Source organism: Mixophyes fleayi, chromosome 5, assembly GCF_038048845.1.
Source record: "Mixophyes fleayi isolate aMixFle1 chromosome 5, aMixFle1.hap1, whole genome shotgun sequence".
NCBI lineage: Eukaryota > Metazoa > Chordata > Amphibia > Anura > Limnodynastidae > Mixophyes > Mixophyes fleayi.
Genome location: NC_134406.1, coordinates 92,062,535 through 92,089,849, shown reverse-complemented (window position 1 = coordinate 92,089,849; position 27,315 = coordinate 92,062,535). Strand labels below are relative to the sequence as shown.

At 39.4% G+C, this 27,315-nt stretch overlaps 1 protein-coding gene across 1 annotated transcript; it reads left to right on the top strand.

The window, feature by feature from the left end:
* The first annotated feature begins 550 nt into the window (after window positions 1–550).
* On the top strand, window positions 551–27,315 carry CDK13 (cyclin dependent kinase 13). Its single transcript, XM_075212546.1, has 14 exons — window positions 551–2,732; window positions 9,755–10,333; window positions 12,001–12,165; window positions 14,670–14,809; window positions 16,635–16,805; window positions 17,070–17,259; window positions 18,502–18,558; window positions 18,980–19,081; window positions 19,759–19,836; window positions 21,383–21,499; window positions 22,752–22,883; window positions 24,017–24,219; window positions 24,447–24,896; window positions 25,863–27,315. Exons 1-14 carry the CDS (start codon window positions 1,756–1,758, stop codon window positions 26,675–26,677), a joined length of 4,176 nt encoding a protein of 1,391 aa, XP_075068647.1. The 5' UTR covers window positions 551–1,755; the 3' UTR covers window positions 26,678–27,315.

The window sequence follows — 27,315 nt, the reverse complement described above, 5'->3', positions numbered from 1 at the left end:
CTAATTGTCTTAAAGCTATAAGAGAATAAAATGACTATAAGGCAACAAGATGGTGTCAGCTTAGCAAAATCATATTTCTCACTTATATAAAAATCCAAACATATTTTTCAAGGGGGGGGGTTGAGAGAATAAATTTTGAGAATCAACGGGGTGCCAGCCCCCAAAAAGGTTAAGAACCACTGGTCTAAGCTCTCTGTTTAGTATGGCAGGCTGAGAAGCCTATGAAGAGCACTGGAGCAAAGAACAAGCAGCTAATTGGCTGTTAAATTAAGTGTCCAGTTCCCATGACGCCTAAAAACCAGGCATTGTTGCAAACAGAACTATATACTCAAAAACAGGCTGACAAACAGGTGGCAACCATAGTTATAAATAAAATATTTGGAAGAATTATTACCTATATATTACATATAAAGTAAATAATCTATTTCCAGACATATACCACTGTCTTCAGTGAAAGTTTTGTCAAATCAAGTTAGTGAAACTGAAACCAGACACAAAAACAAGCAGTAGAGAAGGAGGTGGAGATATGTAGAAGAGGTGGGACAATTCTTAACCCCAAAGCTGTCTCTGTCCTTTCAGAAGGCAGGTTACAAGCTAATGCTGAAGAGTTACATATTAAATCTCTCTCCTGTGCCATCTACAGTCTTACTCCGGAATAATATTACATGACAGAGTTCATAACTACAAGAGAAGGGACAGGCCCACAAGACAACTCATTGCTGCCTACAAGGAGATGAAGATGTCCGACATGCTTAGTTGTATTCCCCTCTGCCATTATGGATTGTGAATTTCCTCTCTGATCACCAAGTCCCCTCCCTGCCATGTGCTGGAGTGGGAGGTGTGTGTATGTGTTGAAGGGCTGAAGATTTGTATTGCTGGATGTGAGGACTAGGGAGTGAAGACCATGGAGCCGGCTGCACTTCCTTGTTTAGCTTGGTTCAGGCCTGGGTGACATACAACTGCTACAGCTTCCTCTCTCCTGAGGACATGCCAGCTACAACTTCAGCATCATGAAAAGACTTTGCCTGATCCTTCAAACCACATAGGAACTTGGAAACTTTTTTGACTGGACTTCCAATTTGCTATATTTCCCAGATTGTTTTTGGATCACACTCTATTTATGGTTTGCAATATCTTACCATGGGCTGACTTTTGTGAAAAGAGGGCAAAGCTACTTAACTCTTAAAATATTAGTTTTAAATTGGAAAGTTGTTCTTATTTTTTGATTATTTTTTTTTAAAAAAAAAAACAAATTCCTGCCTAGATGTAGTTTCAATTATGTCTATAGATAGTCCTGTCACAAATGTATATGTAATATTTTGGATTTTTCTTTGCTTGAATTTAATGATCATCGGTTAATTGTTTAGCTTCTGTGTGATTTTTGTTTTAATATATACAAATCATATGTGGCTACGTCTGTTATTGTAAAGTTTACCGTCTGTCAAAAGAGTAGTAGTGGACTGACAGACAGACATGTGTAGCACATAGAGCACAGATGTAGATAATATATTTGAAAGTATTATTATCTATATATTATAGATAAAAAGTAGATAACTTATTTTGCACAGAGACACTTGTTTAGAGGTCGTTCACATATTGCCGACTATTTTCATAGAGAAATATTGAAGTTTGTCTATCTTCAGAGTGGGGACAGAGAACGTAAAAGGAGCTCGAGGAAGACAGGGGCTAGAGAGCTACATCGGGGACAAAGAGTCAGGGAGGCGGTGTGGATAAAGCAGGGGAAGGTGTAGCGGGATGTTTTCTCCTCTATGCCCCCCGATGCCGGGGAGTTCATCCCACGCTCAGCCCCCCGCCGTGGCCCTCTCCACCTCCTCCTCAGCGGCCTCCTCAGTGTCCGGGCACCGCGAGAGGCCAAGGGACTCCTCGGGCAGAAGGCGGAGGAGGGACCGCCACAAGAAGAAGAAGCGGAGGCCCCGAGATCAGGAGGCGCTGGCCACCACCATGGGCCTGGTGGAAGAAGGAGAGGTCCCGGCTGTTCCACGGGGACCACGGCGTCATAGGGACAGAAAGAAGAGGCAGAGAGACCGCACCCGGAGAGAGATCTTACAGAGGGTCGGGGCCCTGACCACTACGGTGGAGTATGACGACGTCAGCTCCCTGTCCGAGGGCGCCCTGTCAGAGGGCGAGCAGGGCCCGGTTACTCAGGTCCCTCCTATGGTAGAGCTAGGCTTCATGCCATCCCCGGCCTCTGATAGGTGCCCTTCCCCTGCTCTGCTGCACCAGCGCCCGCTACCTCTTCTACGTCAGTCCGGGGACTCCGAGACGAACAGTAGAAGGAGAAGGGGCCCAAGAAGGCAGGAACTAGGACCCCGGCGCAGAGAGGACGGCCGGCCCGAGGATCGCAGGAACAGACTGGGCTTAGGAAACCTGTTGATAGCGGAGCCTCTGCTGCTCGCTCCTCCTTGGAGGCCTCAGGAAGAGGCCGCGAAGAGAACAGAACTCAGGGCCGCGGTCTCGTACAGGCCTAAGAGAGAGGAAGCCCTGGCGCACAGTAAGCAGCCGCCCAAGGCCTACAGAGGGGACAAGTCTTTCAGGGCGTTATCCCAGGGGAACCACTGCAAGAAATCCAGCAGCCCTACCCGCTCCCCTAACCTCGGTCATGGCGGCCACCGACAAGGCCGGCGGTCCCCCAACTATGGGAGCTTTGAGAGGACCGACACGTCCTCACCGGCCCGCCGCAGGTCGCGCAGCCCGTACAGCCCGAGCACTAGGTAAGTGTACCTAATATGTGTGTTATCAGTGTGTCTATAACCTGAGACTGCATTGTGCCATTTCCAGTGACACTGTCTAATCTTCAGTATTGTGGTTCATTGTAAATGCTCGCACTGTAACACTGTCATGATTGATGTCAACAGATTTTTCCTTCCACGCCTTGATTTCATGGGATTATAAAACGTTTGTGACATTTGGTCAGTGTAATGGACATTAGTTGGGGTCTCACCCCCCTGTCCTATGATGGGGGACACTGACCGGCGAAGTGTTTGCACCGAGCTACGTGCTGTATAGTTATTATATTTAGCCAGGTTATAGCACAAGGAGCTTCGTCTCTTATTATTCATCTCGGTTGCTTGACGTGACTGTTATTATTGCAACAGAAATGTTGGCTGCTGACTGAATAGATGATGTACTTGGGTATTTGAAATATGTGTGTATTGGTTTGTTTGTTGTGACAATATATTTACAAGTCTGAAAACACAAACATATATTTCCCCTACTATTGGCTAAGTGTAGAAAGTGATAAGCACTATGATACAATTCAGGGACTGTATTGACTGTCATCTAAGCATTAAAAGGGCTGCACATTACTATTAATCTCAGTAATAACTTAAAACAATACATTTGATGTAAATAAATAACTCCTATCTGTAACCAACATATCAACAGGCCCTTTAAACAAGTATTAGAAACTATGATAAAGAAATCTGAAAAAGCTTAGGGTGACCAGTGCCCATCACTGGTGGGAGGTGGAGGTGGGAACAGTGGTTTAATTGTTTTTTTAAAATGTCTCAGGTTATTAATTGTTAATTTTTTCCATTACAGTGAAACAGTCACTGCCTTCTATTCCTATATTTCTTGCTCATCCATCCATCCATGGACCTCAGCTGGCCCTTGGGAGTAGTTTCAATTCCAGTCCAGAGAGAGCTCAGTGCAGTTTTCCATTTTATACCTACTTGAGCAAATATACTGTGTAACAGTATATTTGCTCAAGTAGCAAATATACTGTTACACGACCGTTCCTTCTCTGTACCCACCTCTGATTCTCTCTCCCCTTCTTCCTCCCTTCCAGTCGGGGTCCCTCAGGGCTCTGTCCTTGGACCCTTACTATTCTCACTATACACCTCTTCTCTGGGTGCACTCATCAGCTCCTTCGGCCTCAAATACCACCTTTATGCTGATGACACTCAACTCTACCTTTCCTCTCCTGATCTCTCTCCCTCCCTTCTTTCCAGGGTATCCGCATGCCTCTCTGCCATCTCCTCCTGGATGTCCTCTAGATTTCTTAAACTCAATCTTGCTAAAACTCATTGTCTTTCATCCCTCTCGTACCTCCTTCCCCTCTGACCTCTCCATCACTGTTGACAACTCATCTATCTCCCCTGTTCCCCCAACTCCGCTGCCTAGGTGTCATCCTCGACTCCTCTCTCTCCTTTGCCCCTCACATTCACTCTCTCGCCAAATCCTGCCGTTTCCAGCTTCGCAACATTGCCCGCATTCGGCCCTTCCTCTCCCAGGATGCCACCAAATCTCTCGTCCACTCTCTGATTATCTCCCGCTTGGACTACTGCAACCTTCTCCTTATCGGCCTCCCCCTCTCTCATCTCGCCCCCCTTAGATCTGTACTTAACGCTGCTGCTAGGCTTATTTTCCTCTCTCGCCGTTCCACCTCTGTATCCCCACTCTACCAAGCCCTTCACTGGCTCCCCTTCCCCTACAGAATCCTTTTCAAGCTCCTCACTCTGACTTACAAGGCCCTCGCCAACTCCACTGCTCCCTACATCTCTAACCTTATCTCTATTCACACTACCTCCCGCTCACTGCGATCGTCCAACGATCGTCGCCTCTCTTCCCCTCTGATTACCTCCTCTCACGCACGTATCCAAGACTTCTCCCGCGCCGCTCCCCTCCATTGGAACAAGCTCCCCCGCTCCATCAGAACTTCCCCTAATCTGTCCTCTTTCAAACGTACATTAAAAACCCACCTTTTCCTTAAAGCCTTCCAGTCTCATGCCTAAACTCCCACCGGTCGGCTACCTCTCTTTATCATCCCTTCTTCCCTTCTCCCCCTTCCTCGACTCCGTCTCCGTTTCTCCCGTCTCTCCGTCTCATCCATGTGTCTGTCTGTCTTCCCCTCCCTTTAGATTGTTCGCTCCTTTGAGCAGGGCTCTCCTACCTTCTGTTTCCATCACTTTTAACTGCGCTCTCCAGCTACTCAGCTCACCTCCTCTCAGTCCCTCTGCCCTCTGTCTCCTCTCGCTTCTCTCCGCTCCCCTCAGTGACTCTCAACCTGTCATACGTGCCCACCCTCTTGAGCCATAGTTACCTGCCTATACTCACTTTTCCCCTCCCTCCCTCTCTTTCATGCTGTGTCTGAGCCCCCAGAGTTATAGTGCTTACTGTTACTTGTACTGTGCTGTTTCACCTTGTACTGTGCCATTGTTTGTCCTTGTACGGCGCTACGGATACTTTGTGGCGCCCTATAAATAAAAATTAATAATAACAGGCGATTCATTACTTCATATCCTGCTACGCTCAAGCAGGGATATTATTATTACATTGTATCTATATAGCATCAATATAATACCCAGCAATGTACAGAGTAGTTATAGATATGTTTCCATACATAATAGACAAAATAAACCAGACTTGAACTTGAACTTCCCAAGACTAAAGAAATTTATATTTCTGTGTTTTCTGTCTGTAGCTACATCCTGGTACATTTTGATCAGGCTTCTCTGTATTTGGCTCTTGCAAGGCATTTGTATGCATACATAGTGGCTGAGGGTATTGGCAATAGGTGAAACAAATCTGGAAGTCCATTGAAAAATTGGAAGCAAGGTACCAAATCATTAAGTAGAGGCAGGTCAATAATAAGAAAAAGTCAGGACAGGTGTAATGACAATTAGAGGTCAGCATCTAGTTAACAGAATAATAAGAGTGAGATACTGTGATATAGCTTGTTATATACAGATGCAGGTACATGATGAGATCGATAAAGCAGGATGCTAAAAATAAATTTTCACTGAGCTTGGATCATAAAAACAGTCTAAGGAGCCCATTTATTAAGCCTTAAACCATGCAAAAACATTGTTTCTGCATGGTTTAGGCATTTTTACTTACAGTTTAACAAAAGCTTAATGTACCGCCCAATACCGCAGGTCCCATAATACTCAATTTATCAAGCTCCCGAAAAGCTTAACTTATCTGAAGATGGCGTTAGCTGTTCAATCCCATGGAGAGAACATCTTCGGATCCCTCCCCAGCAGACTTCCTGCTCTCTCCCGTGTTAATTAACGGAAATGAACACAGGGTTTTCGCTATTACAGAGTCATCGCCACGACAGCTTCCTATCGGATGAGCTACCGTGACGTGACTCTAAAAAAAATAAATTGCTCCATTAAGTCATCTGTCATTGTTGTGATACTTAGGTAATGTAGACTACTATTTTTCTTTATATGAAAAGCAGCTACATAAGCAGACATGTAAGTAGCTGGCTTATTTATTAATGGACAATGAACCACTGAGAGTGGTTATCCTACTGAGGAATAGAATGATACATTTCTTTTGTACATCAGTGATGTGGATTGTACTACAATATAGGAAATGATCGTTTGTCTTGGAGCCAATAATTAATGTAGAATTGAACTAGTTGATTATGTTGGGCTTATAGAACCAATGGAAGGCTTGATGATTGAGCCATTTCTGGACTGGAACAAGATACTTAGTTATATGTAAGTTGTGTAAAATTAAATATAATGTTATTTAGCCAGTTGGACTTGTGAACTTTGTCTCATATAGATGTGTGTTACATACATGTATCGTGTACCTCTTTTATGAGACAAAGGTCTGGGAGCGCCAATTTGGACTGAGGTTGCGTTATCCACTTACAGATCTTCATTCAATGCATGGAAAGTGCATCAAAACTTGTGTTCACTTTTGTTTCTCTTCACATGCACTTTTGATATGCTGAGAAGAGCTCCATTCATTGCATTGAATGGAGTCTGCTTATCTTGGTGTATGGAAATTGCACCTGTGCAGGTAGAATATATAGTTTGAATATATAGTATTTTACTCTAATTCCTGTCTTATTTGTTGCCATCTATAAACAACTGTTAGTTGTTGGTACAACATTTTTATTCAAATTTTGTTTCTTTTCTTTAACAGAAACTGTTTTCTATTTTCCTTTTTAAATAGTTTTTACAAGTTAGAGTCCATGTACAAGAGGGTGTCTTTTTAGTTAAGATTTTAAATGTTTCCTAGCTTTTACTGGACAAGATCTCATGGAAATTGTGTGTACTAAAGTTTATTTCTCAACTTCCTGTTTTGTAGAGTAGTGTCCTTATATGCTTGGCGATATTTTCTTCTTGTAAGACACAGTAGGGATACTGCTTCTTTCCACTTCATTGTCAGCTAGTACATAAATGATATGGACATTTTTAACCAGTTTTGAATATGTAATATTGGACCATTATGCTTAAATTTCAGGTGCATATCTGAACTGAAGATATTTTAGATAAAGTTCGGGGCATATTCAATTGTTGGCGGTTTCGCCGCAGAAAAAGTGTTAACGTTATTACGGTAACACTAAGCCAGATTTCGGCTCGCAGCTCCCTGAGCCGCGAGCTGAAATCCAGCGTTAAAAGTACCGTAATAATGGTATTTGCGTGCACTATTACCATAATGACGGTAATAGTGCGCGGGGCGCGTTCCTTTAGGCTGTAACGCCAACAATTGAATATGCCCCTAAATGGTGGAGACAACTTTATTTTTTTTCCAGTGCACAGCAGCGTTCTGTCTGTTAGCTGTGCTACCATCTACACCAGGCCTGTCCAACCTGCGGCCCTCCAGATGTTGTGAAACTACAAGTCCCAGCATGCCCTTCCAGCTATCAACAGGTTGTCTACTGGCAAAGCATGCTGGGGCTTGTAGTTTCACAACACCTGGAGGGCCGCAGGTTGGACAGGCCTGAACTACACCCTATATTTTACTAACCTCCACCCTCCCCTAGCCGGCTCCGCTTATTCTTTAATACAGAACCGACAGATCAATTCCGTTCGTATCTTTACAATGGTGACGGAGGGTTGTGGTAGCGACTGGATTAGTCACAAGCTGCAATATCTTGATTGGCTCTGGCTAGGGGAGGCGGTGGTTCGTAAAATGTAACTTGTGTCTAGTAGTGCAGATTTCAAGGCTAAAAAAATAAATAAATAAAATAGTGTAGTGTTCTACTTTAATTCTTCTAATAGGTCTCCCCCATCGAAATCCTTTATTTTTCAAGTTAACGACACCGTTGAGCTCATTTAAATTTTCCTTCTGGCCGCCATAGGAATACGCATACAGTAGCAGTGTGCAAGTGCCACCTGCCATTGTTACATCAAGCTGATGTGAAGAAATGCAAACTGTATACTTGTATTTCTATTTATCCTGATAGATTGACACAATACTAATATATCTATATTTGTCTGGGTTATGTGAACTAGCTAAAGCCGTTGTGAAAACACAATGTTAAACTCTTTCCAAGTACTATAACAATTACAGCACTAGTCTACTTATAAAAGAAAAATTTGAAACTAAAAATAAAAAATATATACTGTGTCCGTAATTGTATTTACACACAATTTACTGATACTGTTATAAACATACAGTACCAAAAATAATATAACAAACCTGATGAGTGAAGTATAGTAAACTTAATTCTCAATGTATTATTTTAAAAAGCCAATCAGTTCCCCACTCTCAGATGACTCTCAGATGAGTTTTAAAACATCCTGTTTCTAGGGGAACACAATCCAAACTCCAATGTCCGTAATAAGCTGTCCCCTATCTTTTAACACTGTAAGGAATGGATGTCTGGGACCAGACCAATAATGCGATAGGCTCTGACTGAATTATATATAGGAGAATGTCTTGTAGAATATCACACAGATCAGCAGGATATACTCGCATATAGTTCTGTCTGCGTTGGCTTTTCTCTCATGTATTCGTCTGCCACTGGGTATACGCGCTGTGCTAAGAATCCACAAAGGCTGATGCTGGATAATGTAGTAGCTCTGGTGAATGGTGTTGGTAATGTTTAGCCAGTTAAAGTATATAAGAATCTTTGAAAGCATCTTTTTGTAAAGCTATATCAGGCGTAGGAGGAAAAAAAAATGACCCCTCGATTAATTTTGAAATGTATGTTGTTCATTTTTTTTTTTTCTGCGACTTTATTGCTAAACCACCCCCCCCCACACACTTTACTCTTAGTTGCTCCGCAGGGCGTGAGGTAATTGTTTTGCTAAGTACATCAACAGTTAGGAGTAAACCCAGCTAGAATGTGTAATTGTGCACCTTGGAGAAACCATGTTGGGCTGCAGGTGAGGCAAATTTAAAATGTGCGGATAGCGGTGGGAGGGGGCGTGTCCTAGCTCAACTCTAAAATGACAGTAAAAATAAAGCTGCCCAGTGTTTGTTTGCTATATGGAAAAGCAGATAGTATTACTTATTTCTTACTATTTACTATTTCTTACTTTATGTACTAGAATGTTATGTTCTATTTACAACCTCTTCTACAGAATCCAATTATATTGCAGCAATTACCAAGGTCCAGCTGGAATGCTTCAGTAATGATTTATGAGTGTTGCAGGAGAGAGAAGATTTGGAGCATTGATGTCTCTCCTTCTCATGTCTAATCAGAGTTCCCCACTAATAGTGTGGGAGTAGGGAATAGTTGTGTAAACGCAACCCCCTCCTCCAACAAACAAAATAAAAATGTATTAACAGTCCTGAACATGTTGGTGTAGGACACAAATGACGACCTTCCTCTTTAGAACATGCTTTTTGTATCCCCGGCTATGTGCAGCCTCCAGGTTTGTTAGTATGAAGAGTGACTACAAAAAGAAAACTGTGGAAACATCACACAAACAAAGCAAATAGTTGTATAGAACAAGTCTAATACTGTATTCTGTCTTGCTAGTCCTTTGTATGTGTGTGATTTTTATGGAGCAGTAACTATATCTTGTGTTTCTTACAACAGGCGGGTTGCAAGGTCACGGAGTAGAAGTCCGTACAAGCCACGGCGCTCTCGGTCTCGAAGTAGACACAGGGTTTCAAGGTCCAGGAGTAGACAGTCCAGCATCTCTCCTAGCACATTGACACTGAAGAGTAGCCTAGCTGCAGAGCTAAATAAGAACAAAAAAGCTAGGGAAGCTGAGGCTGCCAGAGCCCTAGCAAAGGCTTCCAGCACCTCCACTCCTACTAAGGGACATTCAGAAGCTGCCAGCAACACCCAACATGCGAACCATGCCAAGGAGCAAAAGAAAATTAAAATGGACAGTGCCCCATCACCTTCTACAAAAAGTGACAAAACCGTGGTCAAAATGTTGAATCAGACGCCAGCTGTGGACAATAACTTGCACACAGATAAAACAGCCAAGTCAAGTGGAAGGGTGAATAAGATAGATACTGTTAAAGAGGATGCACCTATTCCGAAAGAGAAGATCAAAATACCTAAGGTTGGATCAACTGGCATTGAGAAAGCTAAAAGTTTGGTGCTGTCACCAGCAACACTTTCATCACTACCTCTTCCCAGCTCCATCTCTAATGATGCAAACAGGTAAACCTGAAGCTACTGGATTAAACATGTGACACACCGATCTGTACAAGTTGACCAATAATTTTCTACTTTTTAAACTTCTAGATTCTCTTTTAACTCCTGTGAACAGATAAACTCAGATTTAGTATCTCTACCCTGCAACTTCCCTTATTGAGGTGGTCTCGGCCCTTTCTTATTTGCCAAATAAAATGTTTGACCTATGGGCCTGTTATGATTCTGTTATAGCAATAAAGAAATTTCACCTCCTAAATTATTAAAGATGGATAGTGGAGTTTCCCGTTTTAACCTTGGTTAACTTCAGCACATTGTAAAGAGTTCTTTAAGTTACTACTGTGAACACCATCATGTGAAACCTTGCTTGTCTAATGCAATACATTCACTTGTCTTTTAGTGTAATGGATCTTAGTAAGCATATCATTTATTTAGTTGGGATGTAATATAATAATCATCAGAGTATGTGATGTTTGAGATGTTTTTAGTTCTTTTTTTTCTTTAAGCTTGTGTAAGCTTTTGTCTAAAAGCATTATTGATACAAGCTTATTGGCATGTAAAGTACCACATAAAGGGCATGCTACTGTACATTATACCACTGGTACATTTTTATTTATCAAGTGTAATATTTTTGTTTGTATAGCTTTAAGGAGAGCATAGGCATCTGCTTTTTTGTATGGGTGTTTTTTTTTTGGTTTTTTTTTGGACATAACTTTCACTATGTTCTGGAGCAGTGGTTATTTTCTTTATAACTTTCAGTTGGCACAGTCAGTTTCCAGTCATTATTTGCTCGATGGAGAACAGTTGGGCACACATTTGGTGTGGTAAATTACACAGATCTTGTCATTTATTGTTCAGGCCGAATGACCAAATCGTGTGGTGTCCAAGCATTGCAATTTACTAATGAATTTCTAGTCAGCTGGTTCATTTTAGTCCAACAAACAGAGCAATGTTGGAGCTTTTTGGTAGAGAATTACCAAATTGCCCGACCTGATTTCTCAGTGTGTTTTCATTTGGCAGCAAAACAATAGCTAGATAATTACACTAATTAGATGTCAATTTTGTCTATATTCTTAACATGATGCTCAATGAGTGAATACAGCTAGAAATACCATCAGGTCCCCAACTAGCGGAACTTTGTGGATTCCAGAAATGGAACCCCCACGGTTCAGAAAATACATCTATACCAGCCCACACCACTCGGCCCCACCATGTGCTTTCATCGGATATTGTCTCCAGACATGACAGCCTTGGTGTTTCAATGCATGTCATTTGAAGCTGATTGGTGCCTTGCCTTAATTTGTCTTTTAGACTTAGATCAACACCCTGAGTGAGTCTTGGCCAGATACGAAGTACTGAGGTCAAGAGAATATAAAAAGTCACTTCAGGGCCGGTAAGGTAGGCTATGTACTATTTAGCTGGAGCAGAGCTTTCACTTAAAAACTAATTATTGCGTTGGAAATTAATTTACAGGTAGCTTAATTCAGCCATTTCACAAGATGTTCTTAGAATGCATTCTGTATGGAATGTGATGCATGTAAAGCACAGTGAAAGTACTGCTGCCGTGTTCTGTTTACACATAACCTGTGCATCAGACCAAAACAAGGACACATTGCATGAGTTGCTTTTTAAGATGATGATTTCTGCATCACGTATGTGTGGTTTTTGTCTCCTAGTTTCCGAGGCTGTATCCCAGGAAAATCAGTCAAGATGGAAATGGAGAGAAAACTCTGGCACTTTCTGTCTGAGCTACCCCTCCCGCCTCTCCATTTTGGAAGTGGGGATTTGTCATGTAGCCCAGAAGGGAAGAAAACTCCATTAAAGAACAAACGGAGGCCTAAGTATGACTAACACCTTTTATAAAGAAAAATTCTGTTTATCTGCATGAGGATAGGGCAATTGTTGATGAATGAATGTCTTCCACAACTGCACATGTATGACTAATGGAAAAGTCGCCAAAATTGTGTATGAACAAACAGAGAATAAGTGGTTGTCTTATGCGTATCTTAGTCCATATACCTATTAGTGGTTTTTGTCTCGCGTTTTTTAAGACTAGTAAAAACCCAGTACTCCTTACTGGTGTGTTTACTAGTGTTAAAAATATAATTGTAGGAACCTAAAAAATTGCAAATGGAATGCATTCTAGACCTGTTTACATGCCTTTTATTAGTTAGAAAAGCTAGTAAAATGTATTTAAAAACGTCAGTGGTTATAAATCCTTCCGAAATGTGTGGATATAAAGACCTCTTGGTTTTTTTTTGGTTTTTTTTCCCCTCTCTACAACTATTTTTATATAGACCGTATGCTAATTTTTCTAGAGAATTGTACCTGACCGGTATGGGTTAGCTTCTGGATTGTCTTGAATGGATAACCTTCAGAGGCTTATTAGACATCAACACCTACACACATGAATATAAAAGTCCTCTACAGTTGGTGTTTTTTCTTTTATAACTTGTTTTCCATACATTATGCATAGCTTGAGAATGCCAGCTAGCTTTCTGAAATGCTGTTGGCTTGCAGCAACCAGCTGAATATTCTACATTACATGTATCTGTACCTGTAATCTAGGGCTTCTGTAAAATGTTCCATTCATATCTTAATTGTATGTGTTGGACATATCCATAGTTTACATATCGGCGTTCTCACCAGAAAATTTTGCCAGCCGGGTGGCATTAAGAAGCAGCCGTGTGGGGACAGTTGTAATACTTTTCAATAATTATTAAAAATGTTGGAGGTTATTCGCCACACCTGTCACGACTGGTGGTCAGTGGTGTAACACACACTGCTGGCTGTAGTGCTCACATAGTGCCTGTTCTAATAGGAAAAACAATGGTTTATTCTATTATAATGGGAGACTGTTGGGCTCCAAGAGGCAGGTGGTAAGTAAACACAGCCAGGTGGAGCACCCAGGAAATAGGTGCTGGGGAGAAGTCTGCATATACAGCAATCTGTTTCAATGTCCACAAACATATGTTTAGCATGCTTTCCATCCATTAGTAAAGGCAATAGTTGTTTCTGTACAGATAGTATGATTCCCTCGTTGGAATAATTTTACAGCATGCATGTATACAAACATAGAAACACAGAATTTGACAGGAGATAAGAACACTTTAACCATGTATTAACCTATGCCTATGGTAACCTCAAACTCTGTTTGATCCTTAGTTCTTTGTAAGGATATCCTTATGTCTATCACAAGCATTTTTAAATTGCTCTACTGTATTGGCCTCTACCATCTCTGATTGGAGGCTATTCCACTTATCCACTACCCTATCTGTGAAGTAATTTTTCCTCAAATTTCCTCTGAAATAACTTTCATTGCATGTCCTCGTAATATTTCTCTTCCTTTGAAGAATGTTTCCTTCCTGTACCTTGTTAAAACCCTTATTATATGTGAAAGTTTCTTATCATGTCCCTTTTTCCTTCTCTGCTCCAAACTACACATATTAAGATTTTTTTAGTTTGCCCTTAGTTTTTTTTTTTGTTTTTTTTTTTGTGCTGTAGGCCATGAACCATTTTACTTGCCAATCTTTGTTCAGCCTCAAATGTATTTATAGCCTTCGGGACATATGGCCTCCAGAACTGAACACTGTATTCTAGATGAGGCCGTACCAATGACCTATACAGTGGCATTATTACTTCTTTCTCTTTCCTACCATTGGGCGACACTGCGGTACATTGGGGTATAGTAGGTGGACTGGGAGTTTAGGCACTTAAAACTTGTTGGTCTGTCACACTCCTCCCCTACTATGCCCCTCCTCTCCAGCTCAGACCTCAGTTTTTTTTTTTAAGTGCCTAGGAGTTAGGACACGTTTACATAGGCTCCTGCCTATTCTATAGTTTGAGATAGTTTCCATTATAGTGCTGTTAATATTATATTTAGCCCTTGGTTTTTTTGAGACCCAAGTGCATGATTTTGCATTTTTGGGCATTAAACTGTAGTTTCCACACTTTTGACCACTCTTTAGTCTACCTAGATAATTATTTGTTTTACCTTGTGTGTCTACCCTGTTACATATCTTTGTGTCATCTGCAAAAAAAAAAAAAAAGCATACTTTCCCTTCAATACCATTTGGTAACCTTTACCTGCTGTAAATGCTCTCCTTTTACTACAACTCTGTTTTCTATCCTGGAGATTGTACTATTCGATATGATTTAAAACACATTTTATAATACCTGACTACAAATGTAAAGAATACATTTGTGAAGAGTGGTAAAGTAGGGACTGTTCTTTGTTTTATTGGAATGCACTGAACAATGTTGAATAGGTCCATGCAAAACATTTTCCTTCCACCATAAGGTCCAGGAAGCTATATGTAACGCTATTTTCATCTCTTTCTAAAAGGATCTGCGGTCCACGCTGTGGTGAAATCCATGAAAATGAAATTGATTGGGGCAAGCGTTGTGTTGACAAGTTTGACATAATTGGAATAATTGGGGAGGGCACCTATGGACAAGTGTACAAAGCCAGAGATAAAGACACTGGTAAGAAGACCTACATGTGCATTATGTTGATCTCCCCATATTATATTCCAAGCCCTGTGTTTGGGTTGGTATGCTAATCTTTCTAGCCAAAATTTTATATTTATTTTGTACCCTTTAGAACAGCAAATTAAATGTGATTTTAACTGACTGTACATAAGTGACGGGATAAATGTCCAATTTGACCACACACTCAGTTGGTCACTATGAACAAGGTACAATTCCTCTGACCAAGAGAGCAAATCACTTTCAGCATGACTGGGAGCTGTTGTTGTGGTCTGAAGATGATGGTGTGCATGCATAGGCATCTAAAAGCATTTACCCACATGCCAGCAATAACATTTTGCATTTCTAATTTTATCTCCCAAATGTACTTTCAAATATCTTGAAAGGACCATGATGCCATGATGATATATATATATATATATATATATATATATATATATATATATATATATATATGCCTAGTGGCGTGTGTTAGTGTGTGTGTGGAAAAAACTATTTTCTCAGAAAGGGCTCATCCAATTGACCTGAAATTTGGTATACTGACATTACTTGACAAAAAAAATGATAATAGTGAAGTCAGTTAACTTCCATCATCCCCCCTTCCCCCTGTGGGAGGGGTAGTAAAGGCTAAATTTATGAGTTGAGGGCTCAAACTCTTGAACGTGTGGGTATTTATTTACCAGAGCCTGTGTTTGGTCATGGACAATTGTATGTCGCATTTTCACGAGTACGGAGAAGCAGTGATGTGAAAGTGCAGGTTATGAATACTGCCCTTCAAGAAAGACTGATTGAGCACAGCGATAAGGTGTTTAGCAGAAACGTTGTGTATCGAGAGGTTTTAGAACAGTAAGATGATGGAGATTAAGGATGAGGTGATGGAGAAGAATGATGATGAAGTGCTGACGTGGACAAAACCACGTTAAAAAAGGGCGCTTACGTCGGGAAGTAACGCTCTTCCCCAGAGGAGGCCTGGCCTAGCCCCAAATGCATTAACCTTTTTAACACCTTAAGTAGCTTGATTTGACTAGAATGCATGAGTATCATGCACGGGTTAACTTGTGTGTGTGTGTATATATATATATATATATATATATATATATATATATATATATATATATATATATATATATATATATATATATATATATATATATATATATATATATAATCTCCTATCTATCTATCTATCCGAACTTCTATTTTATTTTTTTTTTCTTTAAATATTTGAACTTTACCCCTAAGTAAAATTGTATTGAATAAGTAATATTTCTGTTGATTTGAAAGTGTTTATAGGATTTGAAAATCCCTCAGAACAAAGTAGCATGCTGGTTGTCATATGCTGTATAGTTAAGAAGAGGTCAAGCCTTTGGTTACCACGGACCCCCTCACCCTTGCCAAATTTGAACATTTTCTGTACTTCACTCCATATTATGGACAAATTTGTCCAAGATCCAGTTGCATTTCTGACCATGTTTTTTTTTGGGCGGGGGGTTAAGTAGTGGAATTATTGATCTTTTAAGTACTGATCCAGAGATTAATAATTGAATTTGTCTGGAATTGGTGCAGATAATTTCAAAATACTGTTAAAGGCAAACAGGGCCCTAGATAAATGGACGTGTATTTATATACACCTATTGAGTTCACTTTAAGCATCTGTTAAGCATTCAAAACTTAAGTTTTTATTGAATAATTAATTGGAAGTCAGGGTATCTTCTAAACATGGTCCGCTTAGCTCCAAGTGATCAGTTATTTGATGATGGTAGAATGTATGCACCCTTATTTTTTGTGGGAAAAATTATTCTTTTTTTTTTTTTTTTTGCAGGAGAAATGGTGGCATTAAAAAAAGTGCGTTTGGACAATGAAAAAGAAGGTTTCCCTATCACAGCTATTCGAGAAATTAAGATCCTTCGTCAGCTCAACCACCAGAGTATTATTAACATGAAGGAAATAGTCACAGACAAAGAAGATGCTGTAGACTTCAAGAAAGATAAAGGTTTGGTTTTCTGAATTTCTAAGATGTAAGCATAAATTTATACTTGACTCTTCAGCTGCTTCTCATTTAATTTTTTAAAAAAGGGCTGAAGATCAGGAACCCAATTGTATATATCTGTTAATTTAGCTCCAACTATTCCCATCAAACATATGTAAAGATAATTCTCTTTTCATGTACTTCTGGCAGAACATTTTGTACTTCTTATTAATAAATTTTGACTTGGTCTTAGTAAAAAGTTATTACATGCACTTTCAATGCCAACAGGAGCATTTTACTTGGTGTTTGAATATATGGATCATGACTTGATGGGTCTACTGGAATCCGGACTGGTGCACTTCAATGAACTTCACATAAGGTCTTTCATGAGGCAGCTTATGGAAGGTTTGGACTACTGTCACAAGAAGAACTTTTTGCACAGGGACATTAAGTGCTCAAATATTCTGCTAAACAACAGGTATGTTTTGTGCTTATTTGTGTAAGTTTACATACATGTTTGCTTTTTAGGGAGGTCCTGGCTTCTGGAGTTTATTCTGCTAAATACTTCATTTTACAATCGACACTTTGTTTTAGAACAAGTACTTCCCAATTCTCACTTCTGGTGTTTTCAACTATGCATGTTTTAGAACCTCTGTTGTAGAGCTGTCCCTCCTTGGCAGAGGTGGTGGTGTGGGGTTCAATCATCATCATCCGCTATTTATATAGTGCCACTAATTCTGCAGCGCTCTCTACAGAGAAGTCACTCACATCAGTCCCTGCCCCATTGGAGCTTACAATCTAAATCCCCTAACATAAACACAGACAGAGACTAAGGGCAATTTAATAGCAGCCAATTAACCTACAAGTATGTTTTTGGAGTGTGGTAGGAAATTGGTGCACCCAGAGGAAACCCACGCAGACACAGGGAGAACATACAAACTCCACACATATAAGGCAATGGTCGGGAATTGGAAGTCATGACCCCAGTGCTGTGAGGCAGAAGTGCTAACCACTAAGCCACCGTGCTGCCCAATGCAGTTTTGTACCAGAGATCAGTTATATCAGTTTTATAAGTTGGGTATTAAAAGTGGAAATGACACTGAAATTTGAAAATGGGTTTCTAGCTTATATTTGTTTAAAAAACAAAACAAAAAATAAAACATTGACTGGCTTGGCCACAGTCCCTTTTAAATGTCCGTAGTCTCTTACATAATGGGGCCAATTTAATTTGGCCACGTTAGTCTAGGATTAACCTGGCTTTGTACTATTACCTTTAATACAGTAATTTTAACCCGGATTTTTACTTGTGGCCCCAAGAGGTGCGAGCAAAAATCGGAGTTAAATTTAACTTTTACCGTACTAACTGTAATAGTGCGCAGGCTGCGTTGTTACTAGAATAACGTGGCCGAATTGAATTGGCCCCAATGAATACAATGAGCACGTGTTTAATCACTTGCTTACATGTATATATCTCAAAGTTCTTTTGTATATATCTGTCCTTTTACTGTTCCATCCTTTCCTGGAAGTATTTCAGGTCCATATGGACCTTATAAATGTATGACTACTTTCTGTTGAACACTCATCTATTGAAGACCTCTCCAAATTTTAAAGTTTTAAAGTACCAAAGTGTTTTTTTGTTGTTTTTTCTTATGTGGTGGTGAGGTGTAATCTATAAAGTGTTTAGTTTCTCTTCTCAGTCTCTATATTTTATTTCCACAAGGGGGCAGATCAAGCTTGCTGATTTTGGACTTGCAAGACTATACAGTTCAGAAGAAAGGTGATGTTTTTATCTTTGTCTGTCCCCAAGCTTCCACTACAATGTGTTTGAGGTTATTTATCTTTTATACTACATAACACATCATTGTTTTCAGTGATGGTCATTTCATGTTTACAATTTAAATGTCTCTCTCTGTATATATTCTACACATGCACCCAGTTATATAGGTTAGAGTTAGAGGCTAGAGACTATAATAAAGTGACAGTTCAGTAATTTCAGATATAATAGAGATATAAAATATATTTTGTTTTAGATTAAAATATAAATGGTTGATAAGACATTATAAAATATTTTGGGCTAGTGCTCCAACAGCAGCTTAGTTTCCGGGGTGGTGTTAGGGGAGAAATGGTCTAGCTCTAATTCTGCTGGTTTTCTTTTCTTTTTGACTAATCACATGCCTTCTTGTATTTTTGGTGTTTAGTCGGCCTTATACCAATAAGGTCATTACATTATGGTATCGACCTCCTGAGTTACTACTTGGGGAGGAGAGGTATTCACCAGCTATAGATGTCTGGAGCTGTGGGTAAGTAGATACATTGGTAGCCATATAACTGCTGCATTCAACTTCTAATTTTAATGTATCGCACTTTAGTATTTGAAATATCTATAAGTATATAAATGTACAAACATTATAGGAGCAGGATTTCTGCCTCTCCCTCAAAATATCACATTCTAGAATACACAAAACCATTATTAACATTAGCACTTAGTTGTAATTTTCCCATAGCTGACAGCATGGCATTGACACTAACTATGAAGTGCTTATAAAAACTTGGAAGCTGTACCAGGACATTTTGCCGTCATATAAGTAAGCTGTAAGAATTTTAGCAAAGCACTTATCCATTTATTACATTCTTAGTTTGGTCTAAATCTAGTTTATATGCAATAACTATAGATCCTGTGTAAGTGTAGTATCATGAATTGGTGTAGTCCTATTAAAAGACATCACCTCTGTCTAGCAAACATTGGAAGTGAGTCATGACCTGTAAAGAATTACACAATTACTCATTTGATCGCAATTAAGGGACTTTTGCACTGTTTACATGTACGGCAGTATAAGGAGACTGCGTTAATAACTAGTTCCTGTGTAATACTTGGGAGGCTTAGTAACAAGGTATTTCCATTTTTATTTTATTTTTAACGATCATCACGGCTGCAGTATAAGTAAAATGGTCCTTTAACCAAATGTACTTTTGTCAGGTGTATTCTTGGTGAGCTGTTTACAAAGAAACCTATCTTCCAAGCAAATCAAGAACTAGCACAACTTGAATTAATAAGGTGAGGCCTTGCCCATGTCTATTCATATTCCAGATGGTTTCCTTGCCAATCCAGGAAGAATGGTTGGGGTCTGCCAATTGTCTTTCTCCCCATTGATTGCCAAAGTTGGCAGTGCAGTACTACATAGGTATTTGATGTTCCATTATTGAAGTGTCCCTGTAATCAGATGTGTGGTTCAGAGTTCAGAGTGTTTAGTACTTTATCACAAGGAGAGTGAATAGTCATAAACAAAGTTATAAAGAGCACAAAGCATATTATGTAACCTGTATAAACAAGTGACGACTAGAGCTGGTATGAATTGTGGTGAAGTTCTAAAACACTTTTCCAACCAACCTGTTCAACGTCCTTAAGTCCTGAAGATGTGAAAATATAGTTCTAAATGCTGTAACGCATGAAACCGGTTTTGTAAATTGGTGACAAATATAGACAAAGGTTTTTACATAAAACATTTTACAAAACCTTTAGAAAGAAAACTGACTGAAAAGCATTCTCAGATAGTAGTGGACAGAAGAGAAGCGGCTTTTTGTACTTAATTAAATCAGTTTCTCCGATTCCATTTGGGGACACTGCTGCCATGTTGTATAGAGGCTGGTGCTGGAGGTGGGACAGACTAAAAACATCCTTCCCTCTATATCTCCTCACTAATGGCTCGTCATTTAACAAAATCCCAAAGGATGGGGTCAAAGAAAGAAACACTGAGTAACTGGCTTTCCACAAGTATAAGATTAGGAACCAATGAGCGTAAAGGTGGAAACGCAGCATTCCCTGAATCATCAAAATAAAGAGCAATAGAAAAAAATATAGCAGCTTTGGGCAGCCCGGTGGCTTAGTGGTTAGCACTTCTGCCTCACAGCACTGGGGTCATGAGTTCAATTCCCAACCATGGCCTTATCTGTGAGGAGTTTGTATGTTCTCCCCGTGTTTGCATGGGTTTATTCCGGGTGCTCCGGTTTCCTCCCATACTCCAAAAACATACTGGTAGGTTAATTGGCTGCTAACAAATTGACCCTAGTCTGTGTGTGTGTTAGGGAATTTAGATTGTAAGCCCCAATGGGGCAAGGACTGATGTGAGTGAGTTTTTTGTACAGCGCTGCGGAATTAGTGGCGCTATATAAATAAATGATGATGATGATGATAGCAGCTGCTATAGGCAGCCTGTGCAGAAAACACCCAACTTTCAGGACAGTTAATTTCAAACTGAAGAGCCATTGGTGAGGGGTTCTGAATCTGTGCTGATTAATTCTAAGTGCACCAGCTTCTGTACACCATGGTAGCAGTGTCCCCCCAAATGCTATGTAAGATAAGGTTATATTATGCCTCCAGGTGGACAGCAAGTCCTCAGGGTGAGTTCTAATAAACAAGGTTGTATTTTACTACTTACCAGAGAGCAGGTAAACAAATATTTCTGTATGTTATATTGTGAGCAAACAATGAATTGGGTCCCAGTTTAATTTTTTTTATTTATCTTCTTTATTCGGTCCCATCTGCTAATTTACAGTTGCACATGCACTGATCTAATTTGTATTTCTTTGCTTGTCTTCATAAGCCGTATGTGCGGAAGTCCCTGTCCTGCTGTTTGGCCAGACGTGATAAAGTTACCGTATTTTAACACCATGAAACCAAAGAAGCAATACCGCCGAAAAATCAGAGATGAGTTTGCTTTGTAAGAATACATTATTTCATTTACAATACATCTGCAGTAATTAAACAAACCTATGTCACAGATATGATTTGATAAGGGATCATTTATACAGATGTTGCAGTGAAAATATGTTGGACAAGAAAAAAACCGTTGGTAATTACTTTAGATAATTTTGTACTCCAAACTGTCAGATTTGTGTCATAAAATAAGTGACGGGTGACAGGCTGTACCTGTTAATATTCTTTTATAGAAAGCATTTTTTAGCTCAAAGGAATATTTAAAAATATTAAATATTTTTAATGTGTTGTAGGATACTTTTCAAAATGTCACCAGTCCTGTGCTATATTTTAAAAACCTTTAATTTTTTTTTTTTTTTAATATGCATGTTCCTAAATGTCTTCTGGTGGACTTGCCACCTAAACAAACTTATAGGAAGATGTTATAACAGAAACCATTTTTATTTACACTGTCTTGTTACAAAACTATGTAGTTTCGTTCTTCTTCTTCTTCACCTGTGTTCAAGACACCTAGTGATACTGTGGAATGAATTCATGTGCTCATAAGTGTTTGTCGACCAGCACACAACTCAGTGAGCCCTCATATCACATTCTGCATATCATGCGAAGGCTTGGTGGAAATATTCACTCAAATAAAGTAGATGGGAAGTATTGCTAGAGCAAAGCTCATCACACCTGGTCCTGGATGGATTCAGATAGATTAGATGAGCTCAAACAAGCAAATTGAATAGTGGGAAGTGAGAGTAGATGCTGTTTTAAGGGTAGAATAATTTAATTTCACAGCTTGTGTAAACTTGAGACAAATAGGAAAGAGACATCAGACAGTGAGTCAGGACCTGCAGTGATGTGTGAATTTGTCACCCAGCATGACATTTATTCTTACTGGTAAAACTGCATTTCCCAGTATATTTATTCAACTTTGTAAACCTAATCTTATATTTACATGAAACACTTGTAAAGTGTATTTCTTTTGACTATTTGTCATTCACATCCTCATTTTGAGACATTTGCATGCTAAAACCATTGTTGGAGAGAGAACGGCTCTCGTCTGTTAAATTAGGTGGGCTTGTAGATGAAAATATCAAGTGTAACTAATATACTGTGCTGATCATATTTTTCTTGAATGTTTATAAAATATTGCAAAGGTGTGTTGCACACATTAAAGAACTGAGTAGTTAAAAATCTATTTTGATAAGGTTATAGGTTAAGGTGTATTCTTATTCAAATTAATTAGGGCAAAGTACTTATTTTTGCAGCATACCCACAGCAGCATTAGATCTATTTGATCATATGTTAGCACTGGATCCTAGCAAACGCTGTACCGCTGAACAGGCTCTGCAGTGCGAGTTCCTCCGTGATGTGGACCCATCGAAAATGGCACCACCTGAGTAAGTAATATGTGTTTCTCTTTGTAAATGGCGTGTTCTTAGATTTGCGTGTGTGCAGTCCAATGTTCTGGTACAACTAGCCCTCACTAGTTTTAAATGAACAACAAAATAAAACGAAATAACTCCAAGCCTGTCCAGCTTTAACTAATGCTTTAAAGAATCTCTTTCTAAACTGAGTACACACCTATACAATTTCTGTAACTATTTCACCAACGATTGAAAGTCCCGATGGGCATGCAGCGTCACACATACACAATTTGGCTTCAGATCTGTGATCTTTCATACCCATCTGCTGAAAATATCATGACTCTGTACACACTCTACACATATCTGCCTATGCTGCTGGTGGTGAGTGCATAGACAACCTCCACATTTGTCTGACATTGTTCCATCTTTGATCATGATTAGGAAGTTTACAAAACCAAATCAACAGATGCAATGTGTTTTGGATAGAGAGAGCATACACACTCTTGCACTATCTGAACAAACAATTATTAATCTTGTGATCTACACTGTAATTCAATAGATGTGTACTCAGCTTTAGTGTTGAAATACTTAATGTCCAGTTTAGTTCACTTACAATTCAAATGGCAGTTTTCTCTCCCTATGGAGGATTCCAGCTACTTTCCACAAGTAATGAGAGAGACTGACTAAGCAAACTGACAGCCTTCTAGTAGATGCGACTTTTAATTAGTCTGCTGTCTGACTGACTGGCAGGTCAGTAGACCTGAAATGGACCTTATGAATGGAGGCCCTCCCTCTTTCTCCATTCACTCCAGGAAACCCTTGATATGGCTTTTACTTAAGCCCAGAGCTTTTGAAAAACTGTCTTTCCAATACTAACAATTTTCCCTGGAGTTTAAAAGACATAGGTCAGAAACCTGGGACATATAGTCCATTGATGCCATCATTTCTGTACATATATTTTTATTAGGTAGAATACCCTGCATCTATTACTCTATGCAGTGCTACAGAAGGTGAAGTGTGTGTATGCATATATACATATATAATATGCTGTTTGAAAACCAGTACAATAGTTGCAGGTTATCTATGGAAAAATCCAGTTATGTTTAGTGTGGTTTGTCTGAAAGCTATGTATTTTTACTGTCCAGTAATGCTTGCTTTTCTTGCAGCCTTCCTCTATGGCAAGACTGCCATGAGTTATGGAGTAAGAAACGTAGAAGGCAAAAACAAATGGGGATGATTGATGATGCAACAGCACCAAAGGTACCAAGGAAAGATTTATCTGCAGGCTTGGATGACAGTAGAAGTAGTACTCCCCAGAGCATGCAGACATCTTCTCAGAAAACTCAGGGATTTCCTGGTGTCGGATTAGGTAGGTGTTTCATTGATTTACTTGCATCAAACAAGAAAATGCATATATGCACAATACAACATAATGGAAATGCAAAAAAATGAAAATTACAATACTGATGTATAAATGTAATATGATTTCCATTTTACACTGCAGTTGGTTGTTTCTCCACTTTAATTACCCTTTCTTATAAATAATTATCATTTGCAAACAATTCATTTAGTGATTATCCTTTGTCTTTACCTTAGGTCACTCAAGTTCTGGACAGCAGCTGAGTCAGAGTCAGATGGCCATTTTGCTGAATTTACTGCAGTCTCAGACCAATATCAGCATGGCACAGTTTGCCCAAATTATGGACCTCAAGGTGAATCCTGAGACTCAGCAACAGCTGAACAATGTAAATCTTCCAGCTGGTATTCTAGCATCCACTGATAAGCCACCAGAACCTAAGGAGGAGCCTCCGCTACCATCTGCAGCCCCAGGCCCTGAACCACCTTCCTTGCCATCACTATCTTTACTGAAGGCTAAAGCTGATGGAGCTCCAGCCACTATTCAGAGCGCTTTTGCAGGATTATTGTCTCAGTTGTTAAAAGATCAGGAACCAAAGCAAAGCACTGAGGCAGCGCAAGTGACTCCTGAAGAGAAGATAAAAGAAGAGACACTGAAGCCCAAGCGACCTCCAAGCCCTGCTCCCATTGGTATGCACTTATCCTCTTAAACCTTTCATTCCATACAGCACTAGCTTTCAATTATTCATTTCCACCGTGGGTAGGAAAACATAATAGTTTGAGTAAAACAATTGCAAATGGAAAGTATACTCTAGTGCAGACATTTTCACTTTAATAGTAAAATAATGTCCAGTAAAAATGTGGACATAGGTTGTTTTGCAATTAAAAGTAAATCTCTGTACATATTTGAATTACTTAACCTGAATGGACACTGCTGAACTGTATTCATAGATGCAGAGTAATACAAATATAATTCATTGCTTCCATTTATGTAAATACCAATGGAAATTGGTAGAAACTGTTGGCAAATGAGTTCTAGCCTGCCCTAAATTATAGTTTTTAAATATTTGTAAAGCTAAAATACTATATGATATAGTCAATGACCTCATCAAAGCAGTAATCTGGTACAGAAAGTAATACAAACTAAATTTCTAAAGGGATAACTATTCTGAGAGGTTGCACTGAACAGCAGATTATGGAAACTTCAGGGTGAAGAAGTTAGATGACACTTTTAATGAGTGGATTATATCAATTTAAAATTCATGTACAAGTGTAAACACTGGCTATAAAATCATAGTGTGTGTATGGCACAGTTCACAATGTTGTAATATGTTTTTGCAAGTTTAAATTTGCAGTACAATTTGGGGGTCCTATACAGTAAAAATGGCCTTTTTCCCTTATTTGATATGGTGGCTTTCACTGTTTTACCAAAGGTTGAGTTTTAATTTTGATGAAGACCTTATATTTGTTAGGTTTATGTTCGGAGGATTAACTTTATTTCAGACTTTATACCCAAATATAGATTTGCTATGGCTTTGTTTAATCTTGAAAACGCCAGGACCAAAATATGTTACCCTTATAGCGGTCATGTTTTATGATGCTGCCTGGATGAACAGACCAGTTTGTGATATCATCATTTTTTTTTTTTTCTTTTAGATGAAAATGATGTTGAGGAACCCCATGATCCACATAAAGACCCATCACCTGAACAAAAACTTCCTCTGATATTGCCACCAGATCAACGGCCCCCTGAACCACCAGAGCCACCTCCAGTGGGTGAGGAAGACCTTGATTACCGCACAGAGAGGCAACAAATACAAAGCACCAGCATGTCGTCTTGTGACCCTCCTACAGGAGTAAAATCGGCACTCTTACAGATTACTACTCAGCACCAGCCTCCGGAAGAGGAGACAGATAATACAGATTACACCGGGAGGTCATCTTTTGTCAAGGCACCAGACTGCCCTGAAGATTTTGGGCAATCTTTCCTCCCAACCACATACAGTAGTGACAGGGCTAGTACTATGTCTACTGCTATTTTGGAGAGACACCCTGAAAGTCAGCCCATTGATAACTACAGTGCTCCTTCATCTCAGATTAGTAATCGGCTCCCAGCACATTCTGCTTTCCCAGAGCCCTTTTGTAATTCTGCCGCCACTTACAGGGACAGCTATCTCGGTGCTAGTTCCATGTTATTCAGTGGGGACAAAGACCACAGATTTGAATATAGTCCCAGTCCTTCAGTTCATTTGGGAAACCGTAATCTCTCTGCAGGATTGGACAGTCATACATTGCCAACAAAAATGCATAACTTTAGCTACAGCACTAATGTACCAGAGCATCCTGGTCTACCTGCTATGATGCACAGACCTGCGTGGGCTTCTCCTCACCAGGGACCAGCCTTTCCTCAAGAACATGGAGGACATATGGGTACATATGTCAGAGGTCGTGGGAGGGGTTTACCATTCTAAAACAAAATAAAAAATTCCCTCAGGCAAAATATTTCTATCTGGAATGACTTTACTTTTCAGCATAGCTGCATTTTACAGCAGCCATATAATAGACTTGAGAATGGATTTGACAACAGCTTTATTTTTATGTAAAAAAAAATAATAAAAAAAAATGGTCTTGCAATACAACATTAGACTGCGTGAAGGGAGGTTGATAACTGCAATTCATTCTATGTTTGAGAGCTAAGTAACTAATTTACACATTGACAAATAATTAAAAAAAATCTTTATTTTGTAACTTACCATTTTTAAGTTGGATATTCATTTTAAGGGCATCATCTGTGGGTTTTCCCTTGGCACTTGCAAGAATATTGAAGAGTGGCACATTTGTGCTTATTTTTTGTACATTTGGACCAATGTTTGGTAATGACAAGGCAGTGCTTTAATTCCTTGGTATTTCTTTATTTGTATAAAAACTACCTTTAGTCAAAGGTCACTGTTGGTTCTCTCACTGCTTTCAGAGTCATTGTGGAACTTGTGCTCATTTCAGACAAAAAAAAAAACACACAACCTTTTTCTTATGATGCAAACGTTTGATCAACTTTTTTTTGTTTTAAGCATAAAGAAATAAATGTTGATTAAACCGCTTATTATTTTGA